A 24,600-nucleotide genomic window follows, 5' to 3' on the forward strand; every position below is an offset into this window, starting at 1 on the left:
CCCTGGGCTCTGGGAGTGTGGTTGCCCTCCTATGCAAGAAGGCTAGAGTCTGGCTCCAGAGTTGGGGGTGAACAGATGGGGAGGAGGTGGGAGATGTGTCAGGCTCCACGGTGGGGTCTTAGGACGTGTAGGGGTGAGGAAAAGGGAGGGGCAGAGGAGCGGTAATGGTGATAAATGTAAGTTTTGAGGAATCTTTTGCCTAAATAAAAGAAATGCTGTTTGAAAAAGAGAGCATTTCCAAGGTATAAATATTTTGTCAGTGGCAGTGATGAGTAAACCTTTAGTGAACCCTTGAACTTTGTAATGTACACCACCCATTTGTACATTTTCTGTTTCTTAATTAACCAGAGGGATTATTCAGGGCCCTCTATGTCTGCCTGGCAGTTCATTGCTCACTGGCCTCCCCATTAGTGATTGGTCAGAAGACCAATTAATTATTTGATAATAAAATTTTATTATTTGATAATAAAATTAATTGTGTACAGTTCCAGAACACATGGGTGGCCTAAAAAAGCTGGGGTGAGGAGGCTGGAATCAAGGCCTCCTAGAATTTGGGAATAAAAGCAAAAACTGGGAACCCCAGAGAACTGTTTTCCTTGGTCCTCATCACTTACATGACCCCCACGTCCCCAGGAGGTGAGCATGCAGTGATCCAGGACTGCGTGGAGCACGTTGTTCACCCAGGGCCAGTGTTTATTTGCACGACTCTTGTGGAAGGAAACCAGGACCCTCAGGGAGCTCCTCCCTAGAACCAGGTGGGACCATCTGGTACCCACCTCCCACACCTGTAATGGGCATGGTCACCCTTATGGCAGGGTGATTCCCATCAGCTTCTGGATCATCTGGGCATGAGTGCCATGGAAGAGCAGCCTGTCCACCTCTGTGCCCAGGGTGCTTGAGAATCTGCTCCAGACTCCATGCTGCACGAGGATGCCTGGCAGTTTTTCTTCCTGGAAAAAAAAAAAAATGGGACAGAGATAAAAGTAGTGGAGGAGGAGAAAAAAATGGGAAAAAAAAAAAACCCCACAACATACATTATAAGTGGAAAAAGAGCATTTGACTTGCCATGGTCTCTTTTTTAAAAAATAAAACTTTGGGTAAAAGTACTAATGCCACTGGAAGACCCATAGTGAAAAATAAATGTGTCCTACGTCCCAGATCCACTCCCCAGAGCTGCCACTGTTCAAAGTGGGCTGTTTCTTCATGCAACTAAATAGTATGCTTTTTCTGGAAATCTCCATTTTCTTGACACTACAGATTCATTTCTGCAGGGGCAGCATGCCTACTTCCTGCCAAGCCAGCCCTGCCCAGCTCTGCATTATCTGCCAATGGCTTTGGTCCCAGGATGGCTCCTGTTCCTCCTGTAACCCTACTGTTAGCCTCCAGTGGGAGATGGACCAGGTCCCACTGCCGTCGCCTTCTAGGTATCACCCCCATGTGGCTGAGGGAGCAGAACCATGGAGAAAAGGCAGCCCCATCCTGGGCCCAGCAGGGAGAATGGTTTGCAATCAGCCAGATCTGACTTGGGTCTTTCCTGGCAGAGGTGTCAACCTCTCTCTGCCTCAGTGTCCTCATCTGTATAATGGGGAGGTGGATGATAATAACAATGCCTCTTTGGAGGGTTGTTGTGAGGATTAAATGAGATAATGCAAGTAAAGCACCTCACATGTCCTTGGCACACAGTAGGTGCTCACGAAATGAGGTGGATTATTGTCGGCAGGGCTGGGGCCCCTGGCCTTCTGCCCAGAGCTTTATTCCTTTGACTTACTTGCTGATTTTTTTTTTAAGTGATTTGCTTTGCTTCCTTCTACCTCTCTCCAAAAACAAGGTCCCAGAGAACCACTTGTCTAATTTATTAACATGTCTGTCCCTGTTAAATAGTTCAGGTTCCCCCGAGAAAGGAGGATCTTAGGTGGAGACACAGGAGAGAGATGCCTGAGGGGAAGAAATCAAATACACCCTTCTTCTCCTCTAAAAACAAAGGAAGGGGGCAAAGGGATCTATAACAGGAAGATCAGGACATACAGGAGGAAGGGGCTCATCTTCCCAATCAGGCATTTGCACATTCATTCCATTGCCCATCAAAGTTTTACTGAGCACCTGTGTGCCAGGCCCTGAAGCAGGGATACAGTGGTGAATACAGCCCCTGCCCCCCCCACCCTGCTCCCAGAGGGATCACATTCTAGATGAGTGATCAGGCAAGCACAGTGTGTGGGGATCATGGCACACAGCAGGGGCACCCAACCCAGTTTATTGGAGTGGCTCAAGAAAGACTTTCTGGATGAGGGACAGCTAGCACCACAGGTGACAAAAGCAGGAGTGAGTCAAGCCAGGGGCCATGGAGGCCACTCACTCAACACTTTTCTTTTTAAAGATTTGTATTTATTAATTTATTTGGCTGTGCCGGGTCTTAACTGTGGCATGCAGGATCTAGTCCTCAGACCAGGGATCAAATCCTGGGCCCCCTGAAGTAGGAGCATGGAGTCTCAGCCACTGGACCACCAGAGAAGTCCCATGAAAACTTTTCAAAACAGGAGGCACGTATTGGCAAATGTCACTCGGGACCTGTCTCTACTCACAACCGGCCTGAGAACCTGCATGTGCATTCTTCCCAAGGGACCAAGGTGGGAGGGAGGCCCACAAGCATTTCCAGGCAAGCCCTTTGTCCAAGAGCCCCTTCCCAGGGGTACCCGGCCCAGAGTCGCATTTTCCGTCATTTGCATGGACTTTGTTCTCCCATTTCTCTTCTCCACTAGATCATATTTGCTCTTTACATGTCAGTGCTTCTGGGACCATGGGACCATTTCCTCCCACACCCTGCCTGCCCTCACCATTCACATCCTTCTGGTCCAGAGACGGCCCTGGGGATCCTCAGGGTGCATGCAATCAGTCAACAGTTCAGGAACTGACTGGCACTCAGCCTCTAAGGGCTGTGAGGACCAGCTGAACCAACCATGATGGCCTGCAAATTCCCGGGAATCCCCGAATGACCACACCATCTTCAAGAGGCCCTGCCAAGAGCAGGTGGGTGGGTGGAGGAGGAGAACTGACCAGGGAGTGGCTGAAGGCAGAGAGCTTGGGGGCTTCCACACCAATCCAGACTGAGACAGAGGGACGGGAGCGGGGGGACAGAGGACTCAAGTGGGCAGAGTGGACTGCATCCAGGGCCTGGTTAATTGTGGGTGGGGGATGAGGCTCCGGGATGACTTTTGGGCTTAGAGGCTGAGTAATAGTGGGTGGTCACTATTGATTCAGGCTTGGAGCATAACGGGCTGATGCTCATGGTTAGGTGATATTGCTGTTCAGAGTTGGGTGGAGAGAAGGGAGAGAGGGGTCTCCTGGGAAGCTGAACTGTTCTACATTGTGACCTTGCTGGTGGCTGCACAGGTGCATACATGTGTAAAAATTCACCCACTGTACACTTAAGGTCATGCACGTTGTTAGTTATATCTCAATTTTTTAAAAAAAAGATTTAAAGTAGAGTGGGATGAAAGTGCTGGAAGAGAATGAGAGCCAGAGGCCTCATTCCTGCCTTTCTGCATCATCCATCCAACCATTATCCATTCATCCATCAGGCTATTCGTCTATCCATTCATCCAGCTAGCCAGCTCACCAGCAGTCTGTCCATCTATCCATCCATCCATCCATCCTGCCTTCCTTTCTTAGTCCTTCCTGTAAGACATCATCAATCCACACTTGGTTCCTGACAAGCTCTGGGAAATGCCCTCCAACCATTTGTTTTGCCCTCAAGTAAAACCCCTGGGGCACAGCCAAGGGCCAGAGAGGGCAGGGTGTGCCCTGGATGGTGGTGGCCACCTACCTCAGGCTCTTCAACATGGTACCCACTCCTGCTGCAGTCACGATAAGATCCCCTGAGTATGGGAGGGCCTTCTTATAAGCAATGCAAGAAGAGAGATGAGAGACATTCTTCTGCATCTAACCAGGCAAGCTTCACCAAAGCTCAGGCCACAGCTCTGTCTGGCATCTCTTGATGACTCTGGGGTCCCCACGGAGTGACCTCCAGAACTCCAGTATGACATCTCTAGTTATCCCCTGCGCTGCTTCATGTCTCTGCACCTTCGCTTCTGTGTGTCTTGCTGTCTGAAAGGTCCTTCCTACCCTTCTTCACCTGGCTCTTATATCCTACTCACTCTCCAAGACCCAGTTCAGAGCCACCTCTTAGAGGCAGGCTTGCTTGAGCTCTCAGAACGAGCCAAGCACCCATTCTCTGTGTCCTCACAAGCAGCGTGCATACTTCTACCCCAGCTCCTGAAATCACCTCCCATCGTGGACCCCGAATTCTGTACCCCTCCATCATTGTCTCCAGAGCAAGCCCAGGCCTGGCCCAGAGAAAGGGCTTTATGAAACTGTGTTTGTAATTTTGCTATAATGATGTTCCCTTTTCTTTTCAAGGGTGGTGCATTATTAATATATTTATGAGAAAGACTGGGTGGAAATGTGGAAGGAGAATTTCCATCCCCAGAGGATAAGTGTGGGGCTGTGTGAGCTTGCTTGGCTGGGTTCAGTCTTTTGTGTCTGTGTGAATCAGAAATCATGTGCGAGATGGCTCTCTGAGTGCTTTTTTCCAGTTCTGATCCAGGAAGTACAGAGAAAGCAGAGAAGGCTCCCTGGGCTCCTTTAGAGCAGAGCATTTCCCCTGAAAATGTCACTTCATCTACCTGACTCCTCCCCCCTCCACCCCGCACCCTGGCACTGCCAAAAACTGGAAACTTCTGCATCTCATTGGGAAGGACCCAGAGTATGGAGTCAAAGATCCAGACACAGATCTCTGCTCTGTTTCTTAGTTGGGTGGCTTTGAGCATGCCACCTTCCCTCTCTGTGCCTCAGCCCCTCCTCTGTAAAGTGGGGATAACAAGCCAGTCCAGGGAGATGTTGGAGAGAAATCAGGGCAGGTGTAGCAGGGAGGGGCTTTCCCAGTGGTTCAGTGGTAAAGAATCCACCTGCCAATGCAGGAGACTAAGGAGACGCAGGTTCGATCCCTGTGTCGGGAAGATCCCCTGGAGGAGGGCATGGAAACCCACTCTAGTATTCTTGCCTGGGAAATTCCATGGACAGAGGAGTCTGGTGGGCTTCAGTCCATAGGGCTGCAAACAGGACAAGACTCAAGCGACTTCGCATACACACACACACACACAGGAGGGAGAGAGAGGGAGTAAAAAGACAGGCGGAAGGACAAAGTGAGCAGAAGAGGTACAAGACAGTGTAAAGGCAGGACAGGAAGGAGGCAGCGAGGGCCTCTGGATGCTAACACTTCTCACCGGTGAGGGGCTCCGGGGCCTCAGCTGCTGGCTGGAGGACCTGCAAAGCACCAGCCCATCCCCGCTGCTGTTCCAGGCTCCACGCTCAGGAACCTTCCTGCCTCCTGATTTGCCTTCCCATCTATCTCCCAACACCAGCCTCTTCCATGACCCTGGGAACCAACCTTCTAGTCCAGGGTCTCAAAGGGTGGTCCCCGAGGCGGGAGAGGCAGCAACGTTATCTGGGGACTTGTCAGAGATGCAGACTCTCCAGGCCAACTCAGATTGCCTGAATCAGGAACCCTGATCCCCACCTGCCCCCCACCCTGGGCAGCTTAAGATGCCCCTGAGGAGATTCTGATGCCTCTAGAGTTGGAAGAATCACCACTCTAATAAAGCACTGTATTCCTTCATTCAAAAAGGATTTACCAAACACCAGGTTTCCCTCCAATGGCTGCTGGGGAAAGCAGATAAGACCTGGTTCCTGATTTCCAGGAGTGCAGGTCCCTGGCTTACGGCTTGAAATACCATGTCCACTCTTCATCCAGGGGAAAAGTTGCATCCACGAGAGTGGTTTGCTGGGCTACGATGCCTTAGTGACAGATGGGAGGGCCTGAGTCCAGTTCTGCTCCCCGGGTGGTCTGAAGGGCCCAGTCTCTTTCCTCAGTTAATGCCTGTGGACCTCACACGAGCTCGGGAAGTACAGGTCAAGGCATAATGACCTCCCCAGTTAGAATCACCTGGAACAAAAAAAGATTTCATCATAGGATTGGAAAGGTCATATAGCTTGCCTTAGAGGAAGAAATTTTCCTCTACTCTAAACTGATCTGCGATAGAGTAACAGGAGAAAAATCAAACAAAAGTTTAATAAGACATATACACGGGAGAAAGCCGGGAGAACTGAAAATGAGGGCTGAACCAAAAACCGCTGAAGCCCTCACCTTACATACAATACCACCTTCAGCTAAAGAAAAATAGATTTTGGGGAGCACTGGTTTGGGACCAAACAAATGACCAAAGACCTAATAAAAACAATATAGGAAACTGTTTTGATAAAACAAAGTCACGTCTTCTTAGACAGGCTACTCAAAAGTAAAGAAAAACATTTTATTAATTCTTTGTCAAAAGCAGACTTTTGTCTTTTTAACACAGAGAGAAAACAGAATTCTAATTTTGTATCAGCTTACCTTTAAAAATGTTTATTATTTTATTTTATTTTTAGCTGCACTGGGTCTTCGTTGCTGCACGGGCTTTCTCTGCGGAGAGCAGGGGTTACTCTCTAGTTGTGGCGCACGGGCTTCTCTTGCTGCAAGGCTACAGCCTCAGTCTAGAGACTGAGGGCTTCAGTAGTCGTGGCACGTGGGCTTAGCTGCCCCACAGCACGTGGGATCTTCCCGGATCAGGACTCCCATCCCTGTCCCCTGCATTGACAGGCAGATTTTTAGCCACTGGACCACCGGGGAAGTCCGATTAAATCTACTCTAATCTTAGCTAGTCCTGATCATACAGAGAACTCTTCTCATGGTTCCTTTCCCATAAACTTTCTATAACTCCCTTTCCCTGCCCCCCCCCCCACCCCCAATATTCAGACTTTATCCTATGCTTTCCCTCTTTTTTTAACCTTTTTACTTTATTTGCCCTTAACAAAATGCATTCCCACTCATTCTTTTAAAATTTTTTCCTTACATATGAAGATGTTTTCCTTATTTATTTTAGTAGTTTTATAGTACATATGGGGCTTCCCTGGTGGCTCAGACAATAAGGAATCTGCCTGCAATGGAGGAGACTTGAGTTTAATCCCTGGGTCGGGAAGATCCCCTGGAGAAGGGAATGGCAACCCACTCTAGTATTCTTGCCCGGAGAAGTCTACAAAAGAGCCTGGCAGGCTCCAGTCCATGAGGTCACTAAGAGTCAGACATGACTGAGCAACTAACTTTCGTTTTACTTTTTTTTAAATAGTATATTAATTAGAATTCTTAACTTTTGAAAGTGAAAGTGTAAGTCACTCAGTTGTGTCTGACTCTTTGTGACCCCATGGACTATGGCCTGCCAGGCTCCTCTGTCCATGGGATTCTCCAGGTAACAACACTCCAGTGAATTGCCATGTCCTTCTCCAGGGGATCTTCCTGACCCAGGGATTGAACTCAGGTCTCCTGCATTGCAGGCAGATTCTTTGACCATCTGAGCCACAAGGGAAGCCTTAGAAACCTTAATTTCTTGTGAAAACAAAGAAGTAAGCAATTGTAAACTGTTATACCAGCATTTTCAAATACATTTCATAATGTATAATGTATTTTTGCATGTATTATTAGAAATAATCTGTTTCTAGAAACATACATTTCCTCATAGCATAATTTCCCATTTTCTCAATGTGGTATAAGCCATGTTTCTAGTAGACCCAAACATCTTCAGGTGTTTGTAATAAGAAGACACGCTCGAGGGGCCTGAGGGTGGGGATTGTCTGGGTGACCCAACCAAAGAACTAATCCAGGGTGGAGGCCAGAAACAAAGGATGCTGAACGTATCTTCATATCCTTATTTGCCATCCGTACATCTTCTTTGGTGAACTGTCTGTTTACGTCTTTTGCCCATTTTTAAATTGGGCCATTTATTTTATTATTAATGGTGAGTTCTAAGAGTTCTTTGTATATTTTGGGTTACAGTCTTTCATCAAAAACATCTTTTGTAAATGTTTTCTTCCAGTCTATGCCTTGTCTTCTCGTCCTCTTGACATGGTCCTTTGCAGAGCAGAAGTTTTAAATTTTTTCCCTTCAGTTTTATTGACAGGTAGTTGGCGTTGTTGTTGTTTAGTTGCTAACTTGTATCTGACTCTTTGTAACCCTACAGACCGTAGCCCACCAGGCTCCTCTGTCCATGGAATTCTCCAGGCATGAACATTGGAGGGGGTTGCCATGCCCTCCTCCAGGGAATTTCTGACCCAGGGATTGAACCTGCATCTCTTACTTACATCTCCTGCATTGGTAGGCAGTTCCTTTACCACTAGTGCTACCTGGGAAGCCCCCAGCAGGCTAGGCACTGGTAAAATAATTTCTTCTGAGGGCAGGCTTTGTCCAGAAAAGAGTGCTCTGGTGTGTTTCAAGTGGCTCCTTCCCCCTGCTCTACCTAAAGCATGAGGGGACTTTTCTCTAGTATTCAGCATGGACCTGGCAGAGTCCCTGGAGGTAATGCTCATGGAAGTGTGGGAACCCCCTATGACTAGGTACCCCTGGATCTTCTAACTCTCAGACTTGCCCACACAAAGCTTCCAGCAATTTGTTGATTACAGTTCAGGTTTTCTTACCCAGGCACTGGTCCCCTCAGAGGTTTCTGCTCATCTCTGGGGCTGTTTTTGATGATGGAAAGGGAGAGGGCTGTTCTCAGGTATCAGTCAAAATTCCTGAAACTTGTGAAGCCATCAAAGAGGAAGGGTGGGGCCTGGAAGGACCCAGACACAGGAAAGGTTGGCCCTGATGGGAAGGACAGCTGCTGGGAGGGGAGGGAAAGCGGGGGCAGAAGAAAGCGGAAGCAGAACCGGAGCCTCTTGCATCCTCCAAACATTTGCTGCATTGTTCTCTTCCTTTCCATCACACAGAAAGCACAAATAAAGGCAGAGATGACCCCTCCTCAGAGAGGCTGTCCTGACCACTGATCTAAAGTGGCCTGTCTCTCCTCTACCTGTAGCTCTCATCTCTGTTTAGGACAGTGTGTGTGTGTGTATGTGTGTGTGTGTGTGTGTGTTAGTTGCTCAGTCATGTCTGACTCTTTGTGACCCTATGGACTGTAGCCCACCAGGTTCTTCTGGATCTTCCCCACCCAGGGATAGAACCTGGGTCTCCCGCTTTGCAGGCAGATTCTTTACCATCTGAGCCACCAGGGAAACCCGTTTAGCACACTCTGGTATATTTGTTTGTTAGGGTTCATTGTCCATCTCCCAACACTAGAGCAGATGCTCTGTGGAGCAGGGAGCTGCTCCTGCCTCAGCACACAGAGTAACGCCTAACATACAGTAAATGGTTGTTGAAGGACTGAATGAGAGGCCAGAGGCTAAGAACCAGGTCCCCTTCTCCTCTGGTGCCTCAAGACTCCACTCATGGAGGAGATGAGTTTCTGGCTAGACAGGCTCCAAGCCAGGTCCCTCCCCCTGGGCAGCCTTGCCTGACTGGCTGACCAGCTGAGCACTTAGCTGCGATGACTGCAAAGTCAGCCTCCATGTCACAGGCGAGGATGTCCCCATTTCGTATGTGCCTCTTCACGGCCTCCTTGACTTTGTCCATCCCAAGCTTGTTGCCTTTGTCATCGACTCCTGGAGGGAAGGGAACCAAGTCAGGAAACAGGATTAGGCAAAATGAAGGGTGGTTGTGGGGCAGGGCAGCTCGACCCGCGTGCCCTCAGGGTGAGAAAAAGGATTGGCCTGGACACATTTCAGACAACAAGGAGATGCTGTACTTCTTCCGGTATTCTAGAAACTTCTCTAGTAAAGACAAGTTGAAGGCTCAGTGACAACCTAGAGGGGTGGAATTGTTGCAGTGGAAAAGAAAAACGAGGAATGAGTTTTCTCTTTCCCTGTTCTGAGAACAAAGAGGATAAAGAGAACAGTGAGTGAGCAGGACTGAAGAGTCCTGGTTTTTGGGTTTTTTTCCAACTTTAACTGCTCCTAACTCTGCATGTCTGTAACTAAGTTTGCTTTTCTGTCCCCTAACTCTGTAGGAGCTACATTTTGCACCTATTTTTCCTTTGACTCTATGCTAGATACATCTTGCCTCTGATGTTTATCCTTACAACACCCTTCCCCTTGTAGTTACGTATCAGAAAGAAGGCCACAGAGCCACCGGACTGCCAGACTCAATTACTGGGTTACTGATTCCAGCCTATGACTGTCTTTGAAACAATGAAAGAGAAGGAAACCAAGATCCTAACACCTTGGTTGCTCATCACCAACTCCTGACTGCGAGCCCTCATCTTATTTCAGCCCCTAGACTCCTCATGGGGGCGGGGGCACAGTTCTGGAGGCATGAGCCTACTGGGTTCCCCTCTCCACCAGCTGAGAACTAAAGCCACCTTTCTATTTCCTCCAAACTCTGTCTCCGTAATTTTTACTTGTTTTCGGTGGGCAGAGAAAGCCAAGATTTGGGCCAGTAACAGGATGGGGTAGGAGGTGGGAGAGAGGTTCAAGAGGGAGGGGACATATACATATACCTATTCCAAATAGGAAAAGGAGTTCTTCAAGGCTGTAAATTGTCACCCTGTTTATTTAACTTATATGCAGAGTACATCATGAGAAATGCTGGACTGGAAGAAACACAAGCTGGAATCAAGATTGCCGGGAGAAATATCAATAACCTCAGATATGCAGATGACACCACCCTTATGGTAGAAAGTGAAGAAGAACTCAAAAGCCTCTTGATGAAAGTGAAAGTGGAGAGTGAAAAAGTTGGCTTAAAGCTCAACATTCAGAAAATGAAGATCATGGCATCCGGTCCCATCACTTCATGGGAAATAGATGGGGAAACAGTGGAAACAGTGTCAGACTTTATTTTGGGGGGCTCCAAAATCACTGCAGATGGTGACTGCGGCCATGAAATTAAAAGACATTTACTCCTTGGAAGGAAAGTTATGACCAACCTAGATAGCATATTCAAAAGCAGAGACATTACTTTGCCAACAGAGGTTTGTCTAGTCAAGGCTATGGTTTTTCCTGTGGTCATGTATGGATGTGAGAGTTGGACTGTGAAGAAGGCTGAGTGCTGAAGAATTGATGCTTTTGAACTGTGGTGTTGGAGAAGACTCTTGAGAGTCCCTTGGACTGCAAGGAGATCCAACCAGTCCATTCTGAAGAAGATCAGCCCTGGGATTTCTTTGGAAGGAATGATGCTAAAGCTGAAACTCCAGTACTTTGGCCACCTCATGCAAAGAGTTGACTCATTGGAAAAGACTCTGACGCTGGGAGGGATTGGGGGCAAGAGGAGAAGGGGACGACAGAGGATGAGATGGCTGGATGGCATCACTGACTCGATGGACGTGAGTCTAGGTGAACTCCGGGAGTTGGTGATGGACAGGGAGGCCTGGTGTGCTGCAATTCATGGGGTCTCAAAGAGTCAGACACGACTGAGCGACTGATCTGATCTGATCTGATGGCTGATTCATGGTGATGTACAGCAGAAACCAACATAGTAATGTAAAGCAATTGTCCTTCAATTAAAAACTAAACAAAAACAAGTTGATGGACTACCCTGGTGGTCCAGTGGTTAAGAATCCACCCGAATGCAGGCAACGTGGGTTCAATCCCTGACCTGGGAAGATTGCACCTGCCTTGGGGCAACTAAGTGCTCGTGTCACAGCTTCTAAGCCTGAACACCAACTATTGAAGCCTGCACCACTAGAGCCTGCGCTCAGTAACGAGAAGCCACTGAATGAGAAACCCACACACTGTTAACTGGAGAGTAGCCCCTGCTCACCGCAACTAGATAAAGCCTGCGCACAGCAACGAAGACCCTAGCTCAGCCAAAAATAAATACATTAATTAATTAATAGAAAATGAGTAAAGGTTTGGAGGAGAAGGCAATAGCAGCCCACTCCAGTACTCTTGCCTGGAAAATCCCATGGACAGAGGAGCCTGGTGGGCTGCAGTCCATGCGGTCGCTAAGAGTCAGACACGACTGAGTGACTTCCCTTTCACTTTTCACTTTCACGCATTGGAGAAGGAAATGGCAACCCACTCCAGTGTTCCTGGCTGGAGAATCCCAGGGACGGGGGAGCCTGGTGGGCTGCCGTCTGTGGGGTCGCACAGAGTCGGACACGACTGAAGTGACTTAGCAGCAGAGGTTTGGAACTCAACAGTGTGGCTGTATCCCCTTTTAGAGCACATTCTCCAGTCACAGATGGAGTGCCCTCTATGCTGAAAGTGCCAGGTCCATGGGAGATGGTGACACCCACGACTTGGTCTCCTTTCCAGTGGCTCCTGAACAGGGTGTGGCCGCAAGACCCTGAGTCCCATTAGTTTGCTGCTGCTGCTGCTAAGTCACTTCAGTCATGTCCGACTCTGTGCGACCCCATAGACGGCAGCCCACCAGGCTCTGCTGTCCCTGGGATTCTCCAGGCAAGAACACTGGAGTGGGTTGCCATTTCCTTCTCCAATGCATGAAAGTGAAAAGTGAAAGTGAAGTCTCTCAGTCGTGTCCGACTCTTCTTGACCCCATGGACTGAGGCCTACCAGGCTCCTCCGTCCATGGGATTTTCCAGGCAACCAGACAGCATTCCATTTGCAGACGGGAACTCGCCTAGGTTGTTAAAGTCAATTCTGTAATTAAAAGGCTTCTGTCTCAAGTATGTGAAATGTATGTGTGTCAGTTAATTTTAATTTACACCAGATGGGCGCCTGGTTAATATGTAAAGTAGCCTGATCAGGAATTCACACCCCACGGGTGGCCGGTTAGCATTTGAAAGAGACCACAATTGAAAGACCCATCTGATAGGCACCAGAAGGTTTGTTAATTAGCATAATAAATGCTAGAATAAATATGTCAGAATAAGTAAGTGCTAGAAATTATTTAATTCATTGGTGAAATAAATGGTGTTCAAGATAGGTGAACTGGCTAAAAGTAATTATTGGCTAAACATAATTGGCTAATAATAATTGGCTAAAAATAATTACCAGGCAATGCCACTTTTGCCAGAAAATGAAAAAATCTATTAATAACAAGCCCTGTCGCCTGTACCCTTTCAGGTGGCACCCTACGAACACCATCTGGTCCTGCATCCAAGTATTTCTGGAGGATTTTGTAGACTAGAGGTCAGCTGATCCCGGCTCCAGAAGGTGGTTGCAGCTGCCTCTAGCTAACCGTTCACCAAGGTGCTTGTGGCTCAGATGGTAAGTAATCTGCCCACAATGAAGCAGCCTGGGTTCAATTCCTGGGTTGAGAAGATCCCCTGGAGAAGGGAATGGCAACCCACTCCAGTATTCTTGCCTAGAAACTTTTATGGATGAAGGAGCCTGGCGAGCTACAGTCGATGGGCTCACAGAGTCGGACACGACTGAACACACAGAGCCAGCATAAATTCAAAATGAACCCTTCCTGGTTACACCAGTGTCTCAAGGAGTGATGGTCCGCCCCCCGCACCCCCTCCCACCCCCCAGCCTACAGGATGCCGTAGGATGGTTTTTGTGTCTGTTTCTACAACTATGTGGAAGAACCACCAGAGGCGAGATTTCACTGTGTGACGGTGGAGAGAGGTCTGGAGCCAACTCACCGGGGGCTTCAGAGACCTGGTGCCTCATGCTCATTGTGAATGACCAGGCGCCTCAGGTCCACACCCTGAGGAATTTTCTCAGAACAGTTTTCTAGATCCACGACAGCCCACTGAACGAAAGAAAATAACGACACAGCATCGCTAGCTTGTCTGTTTCTGTCTCTGCCCTTCAGCATCTTAAATTCATCTTGCTCACTCCTGAGGTCTGTCCCATCGGTGCCCTTGATCTCCTCACTTCACGGGGTCTCTGAGAAGGACAGGGCCCAGGTAGTGAGTGGGAGGTGGGTGTCCTGATTCTCAGTTGAGTGCGATTCCACGACAAGGCAACTGACTGTGGGGCTGAGGAATCGGGGTGTTGATGGAGCGGAGGAGAGAGAGGAGCACCCTGGGAGGGATAGTGGGCCAAGCAGGAGGCTGGGCAGACACAGGAGGGGCCAGGGATCCTGAGGCCGAGAGAAGGGTCCACAAAGTCGGTAGCTTGAGAACACCAACAGCCGGCTCCACCTGCTTCCTCTGGGATCTTGGGGGCCTCATTAGGGGGAATCTCACAGGTCCGGGGGCCATTAAGTGAGGGCTCCTTTGGACCCTCTGGGCCCCTTCCAATGCAGAATCTCCTTCCCCCCATCCTACCCTGGGAGGCTTCCCCCCAGGCCTCAGGTCCTCGCCCACCCAGCCCCGAGAGGCAGGAAAGGAGGAAGTCAGTTTCACTGCGGGCGCCACACCCAAGGCCTCTTCTGGGAAAGACCTAGGAGATTGGCAGAAATTCTCTACGCAGCCAGGAAGGCTTTCATTGTCTCATCAAAACCTCAAAAAGCCAAAGGCAACTAATGGGTCTGGGAAACACTCAGAACTGTTTGAATGCAGAGAACAAGTAAATATGGAAGACTAACACGCCTTAATTGCCCCCACAGGCTGATATCCCCCCAGGGGAGGCACGCTGGTGTTCCAGTTACATCAAGCCTTTCAGAAATTCATAAAGGTAACCCGATCCCACGAAGTATGTCAGATGAGACCCCGGGAGTCTGACCTCTACTCTTAATTAACTAGGGAACTGCAAGACACCACCCCAGGCCTCACTTTCGGAAACTATACCTTCCTTGCTGCTGCTGCTGCTGCTTAGTCACTTCAGTTGTGTCAGACTCTGTGCGACCCCATAGACGGCAGCCTACTAGGCTCCTCTGTCCCTGGGATTCTCCAGGCAAGAACACTGGAGTGGGTTGCCATTTCCTTCTCCAATGCATGAAAGTGAAAAGTGAAAGTGAAGTCTCTCAGTCGTGCCCGACTCTTAGTGACCCCATGGACTGCAGCCTACCAGGCTCCTCCGTCCATGGGATTTTCCAGGCAAGAGTACTGGAGTGGACCTTCCTTACCTACAGATTTATGTATTTATTTATTTTGTTAAATAAGTATTTGAAGATTTTTTTGATGTGGACCATTTTTAAAATTCTTATTGAATTTGTTACAATATCGTTTCTCTTTCACATTTTGGCTTTCTGGCCATGAGGCATGTGGGGTCTTAGCTCCCCAACCAGGGATCAAACTCACACCCTCTGCATTGAAAGGCAAAGTCTTAACCACTGGACCACCAGGGAAGTCCCATATAGGTTTTAAAAGTGGATTAATCAATATAATTTTTATGAATCCTCTTTGAATACTATAAAGTTCTATATAAACACAAATGATCACATTATTAGATTATTAGCTATCAAAATATCACACTGATCAGAAATTTAAAATATACTTAAAATTAATGTACTTCATAAGATGACACAGAACACATATGGTGCATTCATCTTGTATGACCAAAATAATATGCCAGGTCTTAATTTTAGTAGTCATTAGTTTTGATGTTTTAGAGCCGGACAAATAGAATATGCTCGGTTGAACATCATTTCCCTTTCCTTCTCTTGTAAACACTGGATTTCAGAGTCGTTACTGCCTATACCGACCAGAATAAACAAAGACCATTTCTGGAGTGGAAAAAATGGTCCCATATAACTCCTTCCTGTCATTTGTTCAATAGTCAATAAAAAAGGCATTTCGTGCTGACATTTTCTTGTGGAATTTTCAGTGTTCCTTGCTTGCCAGTTGACGAGATTCCAGGAATCTTGTGTGCACTAAGGAAAAGGTCATCAATAGGGTCCCCTAAGTGCTCGACGTTCCTCTTCCTCGCGTTGTAGCAGTGGCAGCCCTTTCCGCATGCTCGATCGCCAGCAGATGGTCAAACCTGCCAGGGGGCGAGGGCACAGGGTCCTTGTGGAAAGCCAGGTGCCTGGCAGGATCACACTTTCCTGTGTTTGTGCATGAAGGACCCTTCTTTTTTTTTATTCCTGCAGAACTTGGTTGAACGTCCACTGTGTGCCAGAGCCTGTGCTGGGGGCTATCCTATCAGACCAATTTGAGAAATGGCATCAGAATCTTCAGCGCTGTGTTAGAGTCAGAGGCTGTGAGAGCAGGGAGGCCGGCGGCCGGGTCACCATGGTGGACGCTGCTGGTAGCCCACACAGGTCTCTGTTAACCAGCAGGGCAGCCAAAACCCAGTGGGGCGAGTGTTGGCTGCTACTGGCCCATTCTTGCCCTCTTCCAGGATCTTGTTTGCTTTACAGACACAAAACAGACTAAATTATCTCAGTCATGTCTGACTCTTTGTGGCCTTATGGACCGTAGCCCGCCAGGCTCCTCTGTCCATGGGATTCTCCAGGCAAGAATACTGGAGTGGGTTGCCATGCCTTGCTCTAGGGGATCTTCCTGACCCAAGGATCCAACCTGCATCTCTTACATCTCCTGAATTGGCAGGCAGTTTCTCTATTACTAGTGCCACCTGGGAAGCCCGCAAAAAAGACTAAAAAGGAACTGAAATGGAAGACAAATGACTGTAACACAAGATAAACATTTTTAGACAGGAGAGAGAGAAAGAAGGGGCACAGATGTGACAGGGGTTAAGAAAGTGGGTTGTGGAATCAGATTGTGTAGGTTTTAGGTCCTGATGCTGCTGGCCTTGGGTGAGTAGTTAAACCCTTGAACCCTCAGTTTCTGCATCGGTCAGATGACCTATCAATAGTACCTGCCTCATACAGTGTCGAAAGGGTTAAGTGAGAAAAAGTATGAGCGCATAGCCCTCCACACCTACCCAGGACTCAGTGTTAGTGGTTGTGGCTTCTATCACGATTAGGAGAAATACTGTTTTAATCATCTAAGAACATGAAAATTACACTTTTATATCTCTTTAAATACCCCCATGATGGAATTCTTTAATATCTTAACTGCTATGGAAAATGATACAGAGATTACTCAAACAACCCATATGATCCAACAGTTCCACTTCTGGGTACAGATGTACAGATGCCAGAGTATTCTTTGAAACCTGAAAGAATGAAAGCTGAGTTTCAAAGAAGTATTTATGCACCTGTGGCAGCATGATTCACATTAAGCAGAAGGTGGATGCTATCCACATGTACACTGATGGATGAACAAATAAGCAGAATTGGTCTGTACATACAAAGGACCATCATTCAGCCTTAAAGAGGAAGGAAATTCTGACATGTCATTCAGTTCAGTTCAGTTCAGTCACTCAGTCATGTCCAACTCTTTGCCACCCCATGGACTGCAGCACACCATGCTTCCCTGTCCATCACCAACTCCCAGAGCTTGCTCAAACTCATGTCCATCGAGTCAGTATGGCATCCAACCATCTCATCCTCTGTTATTACCTTCTCCTCCTGCCTTCAATATTTCCCAACACCAGGGTCTTTTCCAAGGAGTCAGTTATTTGCATCAGGTGGCCAAAGTATTGGAGCTTCAGCTACAGCATCAGTCCTTCCTATGACTATTCAGACTGATTTCCTTTAGGATTGACTGTTTGGATCTCCTTACAATCCAAGGAACTCTCAACAGTCTTCCCCAACACCATAGTTCAAAAGCATCAATTCTTCAGTGCTCATCTTTCTTTATAGTCCAACTCTCACATCCATACAAGACTACTGGAAAAACCATAGCTTTGACTAGATGGACCTTTGTTGGCAAAGTAATGTCTCTGCTATTTAATATGCTGTCTAGGCTGGTCATAGCTTTTCTTCTAAGGAGTAGTCATCTTTTAATTTCATGGCTGCAGTCACCATCTGCAGTGATTTTGGAGCCCAAGAAAATAAAGTCTGTCACTGTTTCCATTGTTTCCCATCTATTTGCCATGAGGTGATGGGACCAGATGCCATCTGCTTTTTGATTGGTGAAAATTTTAAGCCAGCTTTTTCATTCTCACCAAGAGGCTCTTCAGTTCCTCTTCGCTTTCTGCCATAAGCATGGTGTCATCTGCATGTCTAAGTTCTGGCAATCTTGATTCCAGCTTGTGCTTCATCCAGTCCAGCATTTTGCACGATGTATTCTTCATGTAAGTTAAATAAGCAGGTTGACAATATACAGCCTTGACACTCTCCTTTCCCAATTTGGAAGCAGTCTGTTCTTCCATGTCTGGTTCTAACTGTTGCTTCTTGACCTGCATACAGCTTTCCCAGGAGGCAGGTAAGGTGTAACATGCATGAATTTTGAGGATATTTTGTTAAGTGAAATGAGCGAGTCACCCAAAGGACAAACACTGAATGATTTCACTTACGTGGGAGACTAAAACAGTCAAATTCTTAGAGACACAAAGCAGGATGGTGGTTGCCAGGGACTGGCGGGAGGGGGGTTATTCCTTAATGGGGACAGAGCTCCAGTTTGGGAAGATGGAAAAGTTCAAGAGATGGATGGTGGTGATAGTTCACAACAATGTGAATATACCTTATTATCACTGAACCACACACTAAAAAATGGTTACAAATTTACATTATGCATGTTTCACTAGTAACACAATACAAAAAAGTCTGAAGTCTGAGTGCTTTTTTCTGGATATGTTTAAAAGAACAAAATCGGGCTTCCCTGGTGGTGGCTCAGTGGTAAAGAATCCACCTTCCAATTGCAGGAGACACAGGTTCTATCCCTGGTCCAGGAAGATGCCACATGCCGCAAGATACTCTGCCTGTGAGCCGCAACTACTGGACCCACGAGCCCCAACTACTGAAGCCTGGGCACCTAAGCCCATGCTCCGCTGCAGTGAAAAGCCCCTGCCCCACAACTGGAGAGTAGCCTCCAGTCCCTGTGACTACCAAAGGCTCTTGAGCAACGAAGACCCAGCACAGCACTAAAAAAATACAAAAACAAAATCTACATGCCTGTCCATGTCCTTTTGTTGTGCTGGAAGATGGTGGATCATGTATGCTTAGATGGCAGGCCACTGAGTAGCTGTTACCACCTCAATGTGGTCCTGAGGCTACATGTGCAGTGTCAGAAAAGGCAGCCCCTTTTTCTGAGAAGCAGAACCAGGAAGAGGAAGGAGCTCTGACCCTGAATTCTGGCCAGACTTACATCAATGGTGATGAAAAGGCAGTTCAGGACAAGAGTTCCAGTTGAGATGAATATATCTTCTGTTCTGGACTTTCCCTTCGGGGAACTTGTTTCATACTACGTGAAGGTGGATTGATGTTTTTAGGCCATAAGGGTCCATTTAACTACAGTGGGAAGTAATCCAGTCCTGGGAAGCCTGCTCCCTGGGAAGAGTTCATGCATCTTATCCAAAAACAGTGAAATCTTCTCTCCCCACTATCAGATCGGGCTCTCCTCCCTCCACTCTGCAAACAGAGCAACACTGGTGTTATCTGGCATCAGGGGTCCCACCCAGGAGAATTCTCTAGTTTCTCTCTGAGTTGCCAGAGCTTTGTTTGTATGCCAGCAATTTGGAGAATATAAGCATTTCTAATACACATCACGGGCTTCCCAGGCGGCACTGGTGGTAAAGAACCCGCCTGCCAGTGCAGGAGACACGGGTTTGGTGCCTGGGTTGAGAAGATCCCCTGAAGATGGACATGGCAACCCACTGCAGTATTCCTGTCTGGAAAATCCCATGGACAGAGGAGCCTGGTGGGCTACAGTCCCTGGGATTGCAAAGAGTTGGACACAAGTGAGCACACATGTGCACACAGGAGAGAGCATATAATTAAGAAGTATTTTTCAAAATGTTTGGCCACTGCACAGTGAAAACATACACACACAGAATTTCACAAGAGAGTACTTACCATTACTATACAAGCAATACAACGATGTTTCTATTTCATTTTCCAGAGATGCTGGTTAACCTCCACTGAAATGATTTTACTTCTCTAATGGGTCATAACTCAGTTTGAGACACTGCTAGTCTTCTCCACTGTCATCCTTTTAAACTGGGATGAGACACACATACCTGGATGACTTGGGGTTCCCATCTCTGCATAGAAACACCTGAGCAGCTGCTACTGATCTCCCCTGGTAAGCTAACGTTGGGGTCGACACCTCTGGAACGCCTTGGAAATAAAGGCAAAGTGTGGGGCCATCAGCGCTAGGGTTGCGTTTGGGGAACTCATGCTGGCTTTCCAAGAGCTTCTTCAGAAAGCATTATTACCATTACTGAATGACATCAACCTGTAGAATACTTTGCTAGTAAGCCAAGATTTGACATGGAGAATACTTAAGTTCAATTTTCTTGTTGTTCAGTCGCTCAGTTGTGTCTGACTCTTTGTGACTCTCATGGACTGCAGCACGCCAGGCTTCCCTGACCTTCACTATCTCCTGAGTTTGCTCAAACTCATCTCCGTTGAATTGATGATTCTATCCAAGCATCTTACTCTGTGTTGCCCCCGTCTCTTCCTGCCCTCAATCTTCCCCAGCATCAGAGTTTTTTTCCAATGAGTCAGCTCATAAATGTGTACTTTTAGTTCTGAGTAAACCCTAGAAGTGTAATCACTCACCTAGAGCCAGACATCCTGGAATGTGAAGTCAAGTGGGCCTTAGAAAGCATCACTATGAACAAAGCTAGTGGAGGTGATGGAATTCCAGTTGAGTTATTTCAAATCCTGAAAGATGATGCTGTGAAAGTGCTGCACTCAATATGCCAGCAAATTTGGAAAATTCAGCAGTGGCCACAGGACTGGAAAAGGGCAGTTTTCATTCCAATCCCAAAGAAAGGCAATGCCAAAGAATGTTCAAACTACCGCACAATTGCACTCATCTCACATGCTAGTAAAGTAATGCTCAAAATTCTCCAAGCCAGGCTTCAGCAATATGTGAACTGTGAACTTCCAGATGTTCAAGCTGGTTTTAGAAAAGGCAGAGGAACCAGAGATCCAATTGCCAACATCTGCTGGATCATCAAAAAAGCAAGAGAGTTCCAGAAAAACATCTATTTCTGCTTTATTGACTATGCCAAAGCCTTTGACTGTGTGGATCACAATAAACTGTGGAAAATTCTGAAAGAGATGGGAATACCAGACTACCTGACCTGCCTCTTGAGAAACCTATATGCAGATCAGGAAGCAACAGTTAGAACTGGACATGGAACAACAGACTGGTTCCAAATCGGAAAAGGAGTACACCAAGGCTGTATATTGTCACCCTGCTTATTTAACTTCTATGCAGAGTACATCATGAGAAACGCTGGGCTGGAAGAAGCACAAGCCAGAATCAAGATTGCCGGGAGAAATATCAATAACCTCAGATATGCAGATGACACCACCCTTATGGCAGAAAGTGAAGAGGAACTAAAAAGCCTCTTGATGAAAGTGAAAGAGGAGAGTGAAAAAGTTGGCTTAAAGCTCAACATTCAGAAAATTAAGATCATGGCATCTGGTCCCATCACTTCATGGGAAATAGATGGGGAAACAGTGGAAACAGTGTCAGACTTTATTTGGGGGGGCTCCAAAATCACTGCAGATGGTGATTGCAGCCATGAAATTAAAAGTCACTTACTCCTTGGAAGGAAAGTTATGACCAACCTAGATAGCATATTCAAAAGCAGAGACATTACTTTTCCAACAAAGGTCCGTCTAGTCAAGGCTATGGTTTTTCCTGTGGTCATGTATGGATGTGAGAGTTGGACTGTGAAGAAAGCTGAGTGCTGAAGAATTGATGCTTTTGAACTGTGGTGTTGGAGAAGACTCTTGAGAGTCCCTTGGACTGCAAGGACATCCAACCAGCCCATTCTAAAGGAGATTAGTCCTGGGTGTTCTTTGGAAGGACTGATGCTAAAGCTGGAACTCCAGTACTTTGGCCACCTCATGCGAAGAGTTGACTCATTGGAAAAGACTCTGATGCTGGGAGGGATTGGGGGCAGGAGGAGAAGGGGACGACAGAGGATGAGATGGCTGGATGGCATCACTGACTCGATGGATGTGAGTTTGAGTGAACTCTGGAAGTTGGTGATGGACAGGGAGGCCTGGTGTGCTGCAATTCATGGGGTTGCAAAGAGTCGGATAAGACTGAGCAACTGAACTGAACTGAACTGAACTGAAACCCTAGAATTGGCCAGCATGTAAGTGGAGTCAGGCTAGTATCATCAGTCTTGTGAATGAGCAAAGATGCTGCACACAGATGTCCAAAGAGCCATGTGACCAGAGGTCCCCCTGCTGTTGTGAGTTCCAGGGACACATTTAGGTACTGATAGTGACAGAGAGCCAGCTCTCTACTAAGTATGTGACATCCATGCTCCTAATTAATTTTCACAACAATTATGTATAAGAATAATTATTTCCCTCATTTTACAGACGAGGAAAACTGAGGCTCAGAAATGCTAAATAATTTGAGCGAAGTCAAGTATGTAGGTTGGTGTCATGACTTTAGATCCAAACGTAAGTTCTCATCTGCTCCACACCCCTACCCCCTGACTATTGTCAGGGAAGTTCAAGAAAATAGAGGAAAAGTCTCAGAGTCTGGTCTTGGGTTAGCTACTGGCATCAAAGTGATTTCCAAAGTGAACTTGACTCTTAAAAATAGCACACTTTCTAATTATAATAATAAGACACATGGTTGTAGAATATGTGGAACACACACAGAAATCCCAAAATAAGGTAGATAGGGTTTTCGTTCTCTAAACCCCTCATAGCTGTTTGGGGCAGGATCTCTGTGCATTTGCTGGCCCAGGATAAAGTCTTGTCCAGCCTGAGCTTGTGAGGGCCTGGGATGGGAGAGTGGACCCAGTACTCATGGTCCCTCTGGTTCTATAGGAGCTTCTGGACTACTCCATGGCCCAGCAGTGCTGCCAAGGGGCAGGTTGGGGGAGATCTGGTCACTCCCATAAGCTCCATCACCAGCCCCTCACCTCCTCACATAAAGCCAAATAAGCATGTTGTCTATGTTAAAACTATATGGCTGGGACTTCCTTGGTGGCTCAGTGGTAGAGAATCCATCAGTGTAGAGAATACATCCAGCCAGTGTAGGAGACACGGGTTCGACCTCTGAGCCAGGAAGATCCCGCATGCTGCAGAGCAACTAAGCCTGTGCACCACAACTCTTGAGCCTGTTTTCTAGAGCCCAGGAGCCACGACTACTGACGCCCACACACTCTAGAGCCTGGGCTCTGCAACGAAAGAAGTCAATGCAATAAGAAGCCTGCACACAACTAGAGAGAGAGAGTAGCCCTGCTCACCACAACTAGAGAAAAACCCGAGCAAAGCAACAAAGACCCAGCACAGCCAAAAAAATAAATTAAAATTATATAGAAAAACCCATATGGCCTTGAGACAGCTGCATCCCATCCCAACTCCCCCATGTCGTCACCTCAAGCCATTTGGGAGTTGATGGCAAGCCACTCCAGTACTCTTGCCTAGAAAATCCCATGGATGGAGGAGCCTGGTGGGCTGCAGTCCATGGGGTCGGTACAAGTCGGACACGACTGAGCGACTTCACTTTCACTTTTCACTTTCACACAATGGAGAGGGCAATGGCAACCCACTCCAGTGTTCTTGCCTGGAGAATCCCAGGGACGGCAGAGCTTGGTGGGCTGCCGTCTATGGGGTCGCACAGAGTCGGACACGACTGAAGCGACTTAGCAGCAGCAGCAGCAGGGACAAGCTGAGGGTGAGGAGTCAGATCACTGTCAGAGATCCTAAAGTACCCTCTCTCCAGCACCTCCACCTCTCCCTCCATTCTAGGGGGAAAGACAAGGAGGCCAGTCGGTCCATCAGGGGATACTCACAAGGCTCAATCTAGTAGTATGTGTGACATGACACCCCAGGGGGTGTGGGGCATTCATGATAAGTTGAAAAGACCCAGCTCCTCTGTGTGCTGTGAGGGGGAGCCTGTTAGCCTGGCAAGGGCGCTGAGCAGAGCCAAACAACAGTTCCTGGTTGTGTGACCTTGGGCAAGTCATGGAACCTCTCTGAGTTTTGGTTCCCCCTCGGCAGAATGGGGTTTATCATGCCCCCTCCCAGGACTGCTGTGGACCCAGCTGTGTGCTGTGTGTGAAGCACTGGGCTGGGGCCTGGCAAAAAGCAGGTGCTGAGTAAAGCCTGGCTCTTTGTTTCTTTGACATTGAACAGAGGATACAGGATACTAGTAAGACAGGGCACCTGGGAGCTGCACAGGATGGGGAACATAGCATATCCCCAAGGGGGCCACACAGAGATAAAAACCCTGGGCAAGGAAGGTCGGGGCAAGAGGAGACCCCACACCTAAGCTGCAAAGAATCAATGTATCAATTTATCTTCAAGCTGGGAATCAATGCCTGAGCTTTCTTCTTTAAGCATTTCCCAGGCTTCAGTTCTAAAAAGATAGGAAATCATTGTCATTAAAAGCTCAAATTGCTTCCACTTTCTCCACCCACATGAAACAAAAATTCTGCAAAATCTAATACAGTTGATTCCAAGTACGAAGCCACTTTGGTCTTGCCACTGGGCAAGACCCAGTTCTGAGCTGACGTCCAGCTTGAGCCTTGGCGGTCAAGTGAACAGGAAGGCAGAGTGACATCCGAGAAAGTGGGCAGCTGAAACCCCCTGCCAGATGGTAGAGACCCCCCCACCCCCCGCCCCCCGGCCTGTGAAGCAGTGGGCACAGCCGGCCGGCCCTTCTCTTTGATGACAACAGGGTCCTTAGTTTTCCTCCCTCTTCAGTGCTTCTCAGAGGAAGGCCCCCCTCTTTTACTCTCGACTCCGCACATGGAGTGTCCCAGGGTGCCATCAGGGTCCTGCTCTCAGTCTCCACTCATTTCCTCCATGATCTCATCCAGCGTCTTGACTTTGAAGCCATCAATATGCCA

The 24,600-nt window shown here is 47.6% G+C and overlaps 1 protein-coding gene across 1 annotated transcript in view; it reads right to left on the reverse strand.

Moving 5' to 3' along the window:
- Positions 1-434: 434 nt before the first annotated feature.
- DGLUCY (D-glutamate cyclase) overlaps positions 435-24,600 on the reverse strand; it is a 60,752-nt gene continuing 36,586 nt past the window's right edge. Inside the window, 6 exon segments of the mRNA XM_045163758.1 lie at positions 435-950; positions 5,851-5,920; positions 9,363-9,561; positions 15,591-15,686; positions 15,689-15,732; positions 19,777-19,867. Coding sequence (XP_045019693.1) covers positions 807-950; positions 5,851-5,920; positions 9,363-9,561; positions 15,591-15,686; positions 15,689-15,732; positions 19,777-19,867 — 644 coding nt within the window. The 3' untranslated portion in view covers positions 435-806.

The sequence above is a fragment of the Bubalus bubalis genome, chromosome 20, assembly GCF_019923935.1.
Source record: "Bubalus bubalis isolate 160015118507 breed Murrah chromosome 20, NDDB_SH_1, whole genome shotgun sequence".
Lineage (NCBI taxonomy): Eukaryota > Metazoa > Chordata > Mammalia > Artiodactyla > Bovidae > Bubalus > Bubalus bubalis.